Source organism: Callorhinchus milii, unplaced genomic scaffold, assembly GCF_018977255.1.
Source record: "Callorhinchus milii isolate IMCB2004 unplaced genomic scaffold, IMCB_Cmil_1.0 Scaffold3, whole genome shotgun sequence".
Lineage (NCBI taxonomy): Eukaryota > Metazoa > Chordata > Chondrichthyes > Chimaeriformes > Callorhinchidae > Callorhinchus > Callorhinchus milii.
Genome location: NW_024704744.1, coordinates 55,088,718 through 55,101,381, shown reverse-complemented (window position 1 = coordinate 55,101,381; position 12,664 = coordinate 55,088,718). Strand labels below are relative to the sequence as shown.

At 43.9% G+C, this 12,664-nt stretch overlaps 1 protein-coding gene across 1 annotated transcript in view; it reads left to right on the top strand.

Annotated features, from left to right (window-relative positions):
• Positions 1 to 10,426: 10,426 nt before the first annotated feature.
• LOC103178966 (WD repeat-containing protein 64) overlaps positions 10,427 to 12,664 on the top strand; it is an 85,201-nt gene continuing 82,963 nt past the window's right edge. Inside the window, exons 1-2 of the mRNA XM_007893985.2 lie at positions 10,427 to 10,555; positions 11,697 to 11,883. Of these exons, the coding sequence (XP_007892176.2) occupies positions 10,427 to 10,555; positions 11,697 to 11,883 (316 nt within the window). The remainder of the gene's footprint in view (positions 10,556 to 11,696; positions 11,884 to 12,664) is intronic.

Genomic DNA, 12,664 nt, shown 5'->3' with positions numbered 1-12,664 from the left:
CCCAACTCCTCCCTCCACAGGCTGCAGATCATCCAGAACTCTGCAGTCCATGTCATCTCCTGCACCAGTCTCCGTGACCCTATCACCCCCATCCTCAACCGACTCCACTGGCTTCCCATCACACATAGGATAGAGTTCAAGATCCTCGTCCTCACCTTTAAAGCCCTCCACGGTCTTGCTCCCCCCCTACCTCCACAACCTCCTAACCCCCCACCATCCTGCTCGCTCTCTCTGCTCAGCGGGCTCCAGCCTGCTTCATATCCACCGCCTCGCTCACCCCACTGTTGGTGGACGGGCCTTCTGCCACTCTGCCCTCACCCTCTGCAACTCCATCCTGCAGTCCCTCTGCCTCGCCCCCTTCCTTGCCTCCTTCAAGACCCATCTCAAGGCCTTCATCTTCGACCGTGCTTTCAATCTCCCTGCTTCACCCCCTGCCCTCCACAATCCCCGACACTGACCCCCAGCTTGGGACCGTAACTCTATCTGTCCAGCGCCTTGGGATGTCCTGCCGACATAAAAGACGCTATACAAATGTAATTTTGGTGTTGTTGCTGTCCCAAGGTGCTAGACCGAAGGCACGGATGATGAGGTGAGTCTTGAGATGGGTCTTGAAGGAGGCAAAGGAGGGGGCGAGGCAGAGGGATTGCGGGATGGAGTTCCAGAAGGTGGGGGCAGAGTGGCTGAAGGCCCGCCTGCCAATTGTGGGACGAGCAAGGTGGGGCACATGATGCACTAGTCAATATAATGTACTGGTGTTTGAGTTGGGAATTTCAGGATAGAAATTTCACCTGGATCTAGATTTACTATATTAATGTATTTTAGCATTTTAGAATGTCCAGATTTTGGTATATTCCTATGAGCAGCCTCAATTTTGAAACAGGTTTTCTGATAAAGAACAGCAGAAACCTGACTTCAAAGTTAAGACTGAATTCAACAATTTGCCAAATTCTGGATGTTCTAAAATATTAAGGTAAAAGAGAAAATTTAGATCAAGGTGGAATTCTATCCACTGAAACACTGTAAAAGAAAGAACTCAGTAAAACAAGTCTATTTAAGTTGATCAAATTAAAATATTTTGCTCAGACTTTGCTATCTCCAGAGCATTTCCTGCTCTGAATTTAATTCTCATTTCATTTTCACTTGCATTTCACCTACAAAATACACAGTCAATCCACTTTACGATATAAAAAGAGAGTAAGTTTAGATTGCAACGTCTTATGAAGCCTGCTAACAACTTTCTATCTCAACGAGGAATGAATTCACAATGTTCTGGGTTCTAATCTTCTACAAAAGAGGGCTGTTTACCCAATTTGAATGGAGGATACATGAATACTTTCTATCTATCATAGTACTCTGCTGGAGCTTGTGTTTGGAAGATTGACAAAACTGAGACCTAACACAGTAAGATTTGTCTAGATTTCAGTTAACGTGACAAACTAAAGGCTGATGTCACATCCATCGATATGAATGTCGACTGGCTGAAAAGAATAACTTGTAAAAGTTCCATTGAACTGAAAATGCCACTATTAAACAACAAACAATATACCATTTTAAAACGTAATGGCTCTGTACATAAATTAAACGACACTGAGATGCATTTGCTAGCGTAGGGATATTGCTCTTAAGAACTATTGTGGGTTAGAATAAATTTGGCACTGATCTTCAGTTTAAAAAAAAATCTTAATGAATAAAGTACTGTTAAAAGATCAATATGCAAATGTATTAAAAGAAAGAATACTTCCTGTTCACACATAAATAATGGATGATTTTCACATCTATCTATTCAATGAACAGAACATATTGCCTCGCCATCCCCCGCCAAAAAAAGTCTTCAAAAAAAACAAAATTAAAGGTTGTGCAATCTTCAAAATCGCAAAGGTAGCAAACTATTGTGTTTGTGCGTTCAATGGTGTCTGTAACAAATACCCAGCAATCCAGAATGGTGGTTCCATTATGTCCGGAGGTGTATTGATTTTCAAGCTATTCATTCAAGTGAGAAATAGCTGAAGCTCTAAATTGTTCTCAAAGACAAGAGCCTCTGGAGAACCTGAGGCACAATATCAGAACAGCAGATCCATCAGAGAAGGAATCCAGAGAAAGAGAGAGAGAGAGAGGGGGGGCGGCGTGGGGGACATCACTGTTTGACTATTTCTGTATTGTAAAGAAAAAGTATCATTTGGTAAAGCAAAACAAATTGCCTGTAAAACTACACATTTTTGTATTGTGCTTAATTCTTTACTTACTACTTTAAGTCTGTGTATGTATATATATTTGTATATATGTATCTACATATATATCCACATTTATAATATTTGTCTGGCATTAAGAATAAAAAGCTTATTCTTAAATTGTACCTACAGACACAGTGTATGCCTTATAATAGATTTGTATTGAGTGAAGCTGAGTGCAAAGTAAATTTTACGTTCTGACACAGAATTGTGCAAAATTCTTAAATGTAGTTTTAATTTAGAAGCCGTTTTATTTTAAAGAACTGTATCAATCCAGTTTCCAAATAAAGACTACATTCAGGAATTTTCCACAATTTTACAATGTCTTAAAATATTAAAACAAAGTGGTCTTTTGGACAAGACTGGATGGAATTTCAACATAGAATGAACTGAAACAGTTGCACTAAACTATCAGTAGACATAATAATAATCCCTCCAAAACCAAAAACAATAATAAATTGGTCATTTTCAATCTACGACTGTTTGTGGGACATTGCTGTGCGCAATTGGCTGCCGCGTTTGCCCACAAATATTCAGTCAATTCACTTTACAGTGTGTTCTGTGAAGCGATTTGGGATGTCCTCCCGACGTGAAAAGCGCTATATCAAATGCAAGGATTATTATTATTATTATTATTATTATTATTATTATACTGTCTGCTTGTTTACTGGTGTGTTTTATGATTTATTGCTCTTAGTGGAAGCAAAAGATCCCTTGAATTGCATTGACTTCTAGAAAATCTGGTGCAGTAATAAAACAATCATGAAATACAAGAAGGTTGAGCACATCCAGAAACCAAAAAGGTTGCCAAAATAGGTCTGAACCCTCAATCACAGTAGGGAGAAAATGCTGAGGTTGTTAAATGCAATCCCCAGCTTCTTGTTACCTGTGTTTTTTCAGGTGCATCACCTGCACATTTCACCCATCTACACCATAACCTAATTCTTATTTCTGCTAGAGCCAAGGCCTTCAATCAACTTCACAGGAATTTTTAGGCATATTCTGTCAGCGTCTGAAGGTATTTAGTCACAGAACTATGCTGTCCACCAACTCATCAAGATTTGTGTTGCTGAGTTTGTAAATAAGACTGGCAGGCAATTCTGAAACCAATTGTATCTTTGAGGGATTGTTGTTAAATCCTTCAAGTGAATTTATGTAACCTTGCAGGAATAGAGTCTCCGCTGATTTCCTTGTTTTATAAATGTTATAAAAGATTATAATCTCTCTCTCATATATTTTCAGGCATCATGGTGCTTAAAATCTGTCAATGTATATATGTTAGATTTTTAGTAAAGTTATGCAAGACGTTACTATCAAATGCCAGGAATCTTACATATATTTTCCCAACACCTGATTAATATATATTCTACTTGAATAAATACATTAGAAAGTAGAATATATATATTATGAAGTAAAAAGTGTCTGAGACATGACCCTGCGTAATACTATATAACTGCAAATTGTTGTAATGTTCATCCTGCACGATTAATGAGATTTAATGTAATGTTTATCCTGCACGAATGACATTGTAGTCCGCCACAGTCAAGCACTCTGGGAGACTACCCTGCATGAGGGGTGCTGTATAAATGCAAGTTGTTCTTGTTGATATCTTATCTGTAATGCACGGCGTTTGTGACCCAAGTGAAGGAATTACTTTGGTAAGCCATTCGATGCAGTGTTTAACCAATGGTTAAAGCCAATCAAATCATTCTTCAAACGCTGAAATTACAGTGTTCTGATGATGTTATGATGCCTTTGCATACCTGAGGGAGAGACCCTATCTCTCCCTCCTCCCTCACCACAACTGTCCGCAAACTCAAACCCACCACCTGCTCCCTCGATCCTATCCCCACCTCTCTCCTCGTCTCCAGCTCCACATTCTGGCCCACTCTCCTGTCCGATGTCATCAATCTCTCCCTATCCACTGGTTCAGTTCCCACCCCCCTAAAAACGGCCGTCATCACCCCCATCCTGAAAAAACCTTCCCTGGATCCATCCCTCCTCTCCAGCTACCGCCGCATCTCTAACCTCTCCAAGGTCCTGGAACAAGTCGTCGCGTCCCAGCTCCACTCCTTTCTCTCTTGCCATTTCCTCTTTGAACCCCTCCAATCTGGCTTCTGCACTGCCCACAGCACGGAAGCAGTCCTGGTTAAAGTCACTAATGACATTCTGAACATCTGTGATCAGGGCTCCCTCTGCCTCCTTGTCCTCCTCAACCTCTCTGCCGCCTTCGACACTGTCGACCACTCCATCCTCATACACCGCCTCTCCGCTTTACTCAATCTTCACGGACCTGCCCTTGCCTGGTTCGATTCCTATCTCTCTCACCGTCTCCACTTTGTTGCCTCTAACGGTTTCTCCTCCAGCCCCCGCACTGTCACATCTGGCTCTGTCTTTGGCCCTCTCCTCTTTAATATCTACATGCTCCCCCTTGGTGACATCATCCGCAGACATGGGGTCAACTTCCACATGTATGCGGATGACACCCAACTCTATCTTTCTGCCTCCTTCCTCAACTCCAGGACCACTGCTGTCCTGACAGACATCAAGTCCTGGATGAGGGCAAATTTCCTACAGTTGAATGTGAACAAGACTGAGGCCCTCCTGATTGGCTCACACCAGCGCCTCAGCACCTCAGGCTCTGGCAGCATCAACCTCCATGGTTGCACACTACAACTCACCAAGCCAGTCAGGAACCCAGGTGTCTTGTTCAACCCTCAACTGTCTTTTCTCCCCCACATTCAAGCCATGACCCACTCTGCTTTCCCTCACCTCTGTAACATCGCCCGTCTCCACCCCTATCTCACCCCTCAGGCCACTGAAACTCTTGTTTCAGCTGGAGTCCTACAGCTCAGTGGTTAGAGCACTCGCTTTGTAAGTGAGAGACCTGAGTTCAATTCCAGACAGGGCGAAACCTTGGGCAAGTTTCCTTACTCCACACGCCTAATAATAATCCCTCCAAAAAAATAAAAACAATAATAAATTGGTCATTTTCAATCCACGACTGTTTGTGGGACATTGCTGTGCGCAATTGGCTGCTGCGTTCGCCCACAAATATACAGTCAATTCACTTTACAGTGTGTTCTGTGAAGCGCTTTGGGACGTCCTCCTGACGTGAAAAACGCTATATCAAATGCAAGGATTATTATTATTATTATTATTATTATTGTTCATGCCTTCATCACCTCCAGGCTCAACTATGCAAACGCCCTGCTTGTCTGCCTTCCCAAATCCTCCCTCCACAGGCTGCGGATAATCCAGAACTCTGCAGCCCGTGTCCTCTCTCGCACCAAACTCTGTGACCCCATCGCCCCCACTCTCGCCCGACTCCATTGGCTCCCTATCCTTCAGAGGATCCAGTTCAAGATCCTGGTCCTCACATAAAAAGCCCTCCATGGCCTCACCCCACCCTACCTCTGTGACGTCCTAACCCCCTGGCAACCCGCCCGTTCCCTCCACTCAGCTGGCTCTGGCCTGCTCCACGTCCCCCAACCCACCCACTCCCCATTGGTGGGAGAGCCTTCAGCCACTCTGTCCCCACTTCTGGAATTCCATCCCCCAATCACTCCGCCTCGCCCCCTCCTTAGCCTCGTTCAAGTCCCGCCTCAAGACCCTCCTCTTCAAACCATGCCATCGGCCGCCTCCCTTCCCCTCCCCTCCCTTCCCCCCCCAACCCCAGCTCAGATCTGAAATGCTGTACTCTGTCCAGCGCCTTGGGATGTCCTCCCGACGTGAAAGGCACTATACAAATGTAATCTTGTTGTTGTTGTTGTGCTTAGCCGTTTAAGGCCAATGTCTTTTTATATAATAATAATAAATAGTCCTTGCATTTGATATAGCGGCATTCATATCGGGAGAACATCTCAAACTGCTTTACAGATTTACTGCAAGTATATTCGCTGTGTACTTTGTAGGCGAATGTGGAAGCCAATTTGAGAATAGGAATATCCCACAAACAACAACAGCCATGTTATCTGGGGAACTGCTGGCCTGGACCAGGAGAAACTATTTTTTATATATCAAATATGTTGAAATGACCATTATACATCAATACGACCGCTCATAACACAATACTCCTGTGAAAATACTGCACACCTTCCATGTCAGCAATATGCTGTGGCTCCATGTTTCCAAGATTGACATCACCATCCAGCTGTTCAAATGTCCAAAGCATTTGATAACCTTAAAAGAGATAGGCACTTTGAATTTTGTATTTTTCCCTCAATATAGATAATAATATTAATACTCCTTTCATTTGAAATGGCGCCTTATATCTCATATATGCACTATCTAAGGTTTTTACTGGTGCTGTGTCTTTCTCCATGTGACCATTTTTCATTGATTTTTAAATTGTGGAATCTACTATTTTTGTTGACTCCTTATCCATGCTTTTATCACATCCAAGCTTGATTATGCCAACTCTCTGCTTGCTGGACTTCTCAACTCTTCCCGCCACAAGCTACAAATCATTCAGTAGCTTGTGTCCTTTATCGGTTCTGCAAGCCCATTACCCCCATCCTCGCTCAGCTTCACTGGCTCCCCACCCCCAGATGATTGAGTTCAAAATCCTCGTACTCACTTTTAAATCCCTCTGTGGCATTGCATCACTCTACCTCTGTGAACTTCTAAAACTCTAACAACCTGCCAGCTCCCTCCGTACAGGCCTGCTGCACAACCCACACCCTGCCCGACTCATCATCGGTGGTCAAACTTCAGCCTTTCTGCCCCCACACTCTGGAACTCCATCCTGGAATTTCAAGATCCACCTCAAGACCTTCCTCTTTAATCACACCTTCAGTCATCTTTCCACCCCACCCCTCCCAAAGCCAACCCCAAGCTTGGGCGCAACCCCCCAACATTTCAGCATCTTGGGACGTCCTTCCGATGTAAAAGGTCCTTTATAAATTTGCAATTTGTTTTTGTTGTTATTGACTTCTGTAATCTAGAGTAGCTACAGTCAAGTTTAGCTCCTGCAGATACATTACAATGGCAAGTGTAATACCATATACAATAATCTGATTTGATGCTACAATGTAAGAAGAACGTTCCTTCACAGTTGAGCCAAACTATTTCTGTGCAGATTTGACACAAAAGTGAATTGATGCTACAAATGTACTGGAGTTCAGTTGTCACTGTGACAAAGTAAATCTCACCTCAGGCAGTGGTTTCGCTCTGAACTTTTGCACTGCTGAGCATGATTGCAGATGTAATTTAGTCTTTGCTGAAGAAATCACCCTTTAAAATTTTTAGTTGATCATTGGACAGAACTAAGAACTTCAGATCCTATGATCCTAACCTCTGGAAATGCCTCCATCTACCTCTCCTATCCCCCGCCACCCCTTTCTTATCTTTAAGTTCAGTATCAAACCTACTACTCCATATGTACCCACAGACACCTCCCCTATTCCTTTGCTTTATGTCTGACCCCATCTTTTGTAAAATGCCCTGAAATTTTATCCTCCTACATGAAGGACATCTTATAAATGCAAATTATAGTAATGCGATTCCACATCTTATCTCTTTAATAACATTAAAACCTGTAGTATATTTTGGCACAAATTCATGACCACAAATAAATGCAATTTTTGGGAGGGAAATTACACAGGTCGTTTGCTGCTTCAATTCATTTTACTGCTGGATGTGATTTCAACCTCTTTCCAACTATATCAATTTAGTATTAAAATAAAGCATTGGGGGGGCACAGTGGGTAAGCAGATTTCCTTTTCACTCCTGTCTTTGAATCTAGTCCAGGCTAATGGGATGAAAGTCTCCTCTGTTTTTGGCTGTAAGGATAAATTAGATTGGACAGTCTTAACCTAGTTCGTAGTGCATGCATGCACAAAAGGACTCAATGTTTGACTTAATTCGTCAGTCTGCTTGTCTGGTATTGTCCTCTAGAATCAATACTGCACCTTCTCTATAGTTTCAATACCTTTCCTGTGTGGTGCAGTGCCCAAAACTCAGCTGTGCCTAACAATGTCTGATGAAGATTCATTATTACTTCCACACTTTTAAGTTCAATGGCTCTGTATTTTATTTATTTAAAATACAGAATTCTGTTTCTCCTTTTAACAACCTCTATTCTTAATCCCATTTTATTATTAATAATAATAATTCTTGAATTTGGCATAGCGTCTTTCATGTTGGGAAGAGTCTCAAAGCACTTTAACAATATATGTATTTGTATCCTGCAATCCTTTGGGCATTTTTGTCATTGTAAGTTATTCACCTCCAGTGATTTCACACAGGGAATGATCTTGAATTGATGGTATATTATTAAATGATGACTTCATAATGACTTTCTGAAGACCTTTGGGATGTTCACAACATTATAGGTGCCATATCAAATGCATTCTGCCCACACTCTGGAGCTCTGGCCCAGAATCCTTCCAATTCGCCCTTACTTTATTCAAATTCCATCTCAAGATCTTCCTTTTCGTACGCACCTTTAGTCATCTTTCCCCACTCCCCTCCCACCCACCCTTAGCTACCGCCCTCAGCTTAGGTTTCCAGCCACAACTGTCATGTGCCTTTTGACATGACAGGTGCTATAAGAATGTAAAGTTGTTATCCCTAATGTGCAATTCGATTCTGAAGTCCCTCGGCCTCCGTCTTCCCTTTCTCCCTAGATGCAACCTGACTGCTGAGTGTTCCCAGCAATCTCTGTTTTTGCTTCAGGTTTCCAGCATCTGCAGTATTTTGCGTTTTAGAACTGGCCATTTGCTTCACATGAATAATGTGGGTCGATTGCTTTGGAAATTGATTTTAATGAGAATTGTAGTGTGATATCAAAATAGGCTTCTGGCTTTCCACACAAAGTAGAATCCATACCTTTCCAGCATAATACTAACATTAAAGGTACATTCAGCATAAGAAATTAGAGTGTCTTTGATTCACGGCTGCCTTTAAGTAAGGATTAACCTGCCGCAGCAGCATCTGGAATAATTCAATAGTGAAACTCTCAGCACCTGCAGCAAGTGTTTATCTTTCTGCCTGAATCTATTGGCGAACGTTGAGCAAAAGACAAAACTTTCAATGAGTGGATATGGTTGTAACAGTGCTGTGTGTGTATTCTCTTCCACATGAGACATTAAACCAAGGCCTTGTCTGCCTGTCCAGGTGGATGTTAAAGATCCCATGACTCTATTCAAAAAGAGAAGGCAATTTCTGTGTCCTGGTAAACAATCCCACGCAAAGGGTAATGGAAATCTGGAATTCTCTCCACCAAAAGACTGTGAATACTGGATCTAGCAACAACAACAATAAATTACATTTGAAAGCTCCTTTCACATCGGACGGATGTCCCAGGCCGCTTGACAGTCAGGGATTTGGACTTGAGCAGGGGGTTGGCATCAGGACTGATGAAGGGCAGGGAGGAAAGAGGTAAGAGGGTGGCTGAAGGCGCGGTCAAAGAGGAGGGGTCTTGAGACGTGCCTCAATGGAAGCAATGGAGGGCGCAAGGAGAAGGGACTGCGGAATGGAGTTCCAAAGTGTGGGGAAGAGAGGCTGAACGGTAGGGTGGGTCTGAGCCTGCTGAGCAGAGGGAGTGGATAGGTTGACATGGCATTAGCATGTCACAGAGGTGGGATGGAGCAAGGCATGGAGAGCTTTGAAGGTGGGGACAAGGATTTTGAACTCTATCTTCTGGGGGATGCGTAGCCAATGGAGCTGGGCGAGAGTGGATGTGATGGGGTCATGGAGCTGGTGTCGGAGAGGATACAAGCTGCAGAGTTCTGGATGGTATGCAACTTATGGAGGGAAGAGTTGGGAAAGCAGACAAGCAGGGAATTGGCATAGTCAAGCCTAGATGCAATCAATGAGTGGATGTCAGTCACAGCAGTCTGAGGGATGAGGCAGTGGCAGAGCTGGGTGATGTTGCAAAGGTGAGGGAAGGCAGAGCGGGTCATGGCACGGATTTGGGGTAGAAAGGATAGTTGAGGATCAAACAAGACGCCAAGGTTCTGGACTGGCTCAGTAAGGTGGAGTGTGTATCCTTGGATGGTGATGCTGTCAGTGCCTGAGGCAGGGAGGCGCTGATGGGAGCCAATCAGGATGGCCTCAGTCATGCTGACATTCAACTGGAGCAAGCTGGTTCTCATCCAGGACTTGAGGTCTGACCGACATTCTGTCAGGATAGCAGTGGTCCTGGAGTCAAGGGTGGAGGCAGAGAGGTAGAGTTAGGTGTCATCCGCATACATATGGAAGTTGACCCCATGTCTGCAGGTGATATCATCAAGAGCGAGCATGTAAATGTTGAAGAGAAGAAGACCAAGGACAGAGGCCTTAGGAACGGTGCACGAGACAGTGCAGCGGCTGGAGGCAAAGCCGTTTGTAAAGACTAAGTGGAGACAGTAGGATCTGAAACAATCAAGGACAGAACCATGTGAAAGGAGATGTGGTGGTGGTGGATAGAGTGATCAACAGTGTCAAGACTGAAATGGATAGATTTTTGTTAGGGAAGGATATCAGGGGATATGGATCCAAGGTGGGCTATTGGAGTTGAGACCCAGATCAACCATGATCTAATAGAATAGCATAACAGGCTTGAGGGGCTGAATGGTTTATTCATGCCATGCATGACCATGCATTCGGTGATCCTGTAGCTCAGTGGTTAGAGCACTCGCTTTGCAAGCGAGAGACCTGAGTTCAATTCCAGGCAGGGTGAAACCTTGAGCACGTTTCCTTACTCCACATGCCAAATAATAATCCCTCCAAAAAAAAACAATAATAAAAAAAATTGGTCATTTTCAATCCACGACTGTTTGTGGGACATTGCTGTGCGCAATTGGCTGTCGCGTTCGCCCACAAATATACAGTCAATTCACTTTACAGTGTGTTATGTGAAGCGCTTTGGGACGTCCTCCCGATATGAAAAGCGCTATATCAAATGCAAGGATTATTATTATTATTATCCTCCAACCTCCATCACCTTGCACTCAACCCCTCTTGAACTAAGTCATTGAAGAATGAAGATATAATTTTGGAACTCAGAGGATGAATAACTATCAAGCTGCAGAGATCAATGTTTCATAACGATGTAGTAATAATAATCTTTCCATTTGAAATAGCGCTTCTCACATCCGGTGACCATCTCAAAAGTGCTTCACGGGATCTACTATATTGTATAGTGACTGTTAAAGCTCCCCGACCCACAAACATGATCACCCCCTCGACTTCATCATTCCCCATGGCCTAAACATCTCTGATCTGTCCATCACAGATAAGGCCATCTCAGACCATTTCCTCATCTTACTCTCCTCTCATATCCCCCACCCTTCCTCCAAGCCCTCCACCATCTTTATCAGCCCATGTAAAAAGCTTACCTTGCAAGTCCCTCATAAACGCCCTCTTATCCTCAGACCTTCTCTCCTTCTGGCCTTCCACCTGCAGTGATCCAGATGCAGCCATCAAACACTTAAACAATTACCTCGCCTCAACCTTTAATTTCCTTGTTATTCTGAAAACCAGGTCCGTCTCCAAGTCTACCCATTCACCATGGTACAACAGTCATCACCGCTCCCTCAAATTCCAAACCCAGTTGCTTTAGCGCGGATGGCACAAAACCAGCCTCATGGTTCACCTCCAACTGTGGCTCGAGCATCTTCATACCTACCACCGCTTCCTCACTCAAGCCAATACCGCTTTCTACTCACAGGTCATTCTCCAGGCCAAAAACAATCCCAAATCCTGTTCTTCATTACCTACCACCTCCTCAATCTCCCTCGATCCTCACTTCTGATGTCAAGTGCAAAGAGGTCCTGGACTTCTTGATCTTTAAGACAGATAATATCCACCTGGCAGCCTCCTCCTCCACCTCCATGTCGCCTACCGCCCCCTCCATGCCTCCTTCATCACCCTCTGCTCCTACCACGGCTCCTACTATGGCCCCCACCCTACACTCCTTTGCCCCCATCTCTCCCTCCTCCCTTTCCCCCATTATCACCCAGATGAAGCCCGCCACTTGCGGCCTGGACCCCCTGGCCACTTAGTTTCTGGTCACTCAACTCCTCCTCCTTTGCCCACTGATAGTTGACACAGTCAACCAGTTCCTTTCCTCAGGCTCTGTCCCACTCCCTCTCAAAACCATTGTCATCAGTCCTCTCCTTAAAAAATCTATCCTCCAACCTCACAAACTTGTGAAGACTCAAACCCGTGCTTGTCGAAGGTCAAATTACCTTGTGAGGGAGGTTAGAGGGTTCTCCTCTGAGCTGAACTGGCTCTAAGGTGACATGTTTGGTGACGGAACGTAGCTAACAAAAGAAAAAAGCCTAGGTAGCGAGTGTTAATAGGCAATTCAACCTTGGGCAGAACTGAACAACATCCTGTCCTTACCACACATCCACTTGTCTACTTTCTACCAGAGGATTTGACAGTTTGCAAAACTCAGTACAACCTTAAGCAGTGCATTTTACAAACTGAATTATCCGGGAACCTTT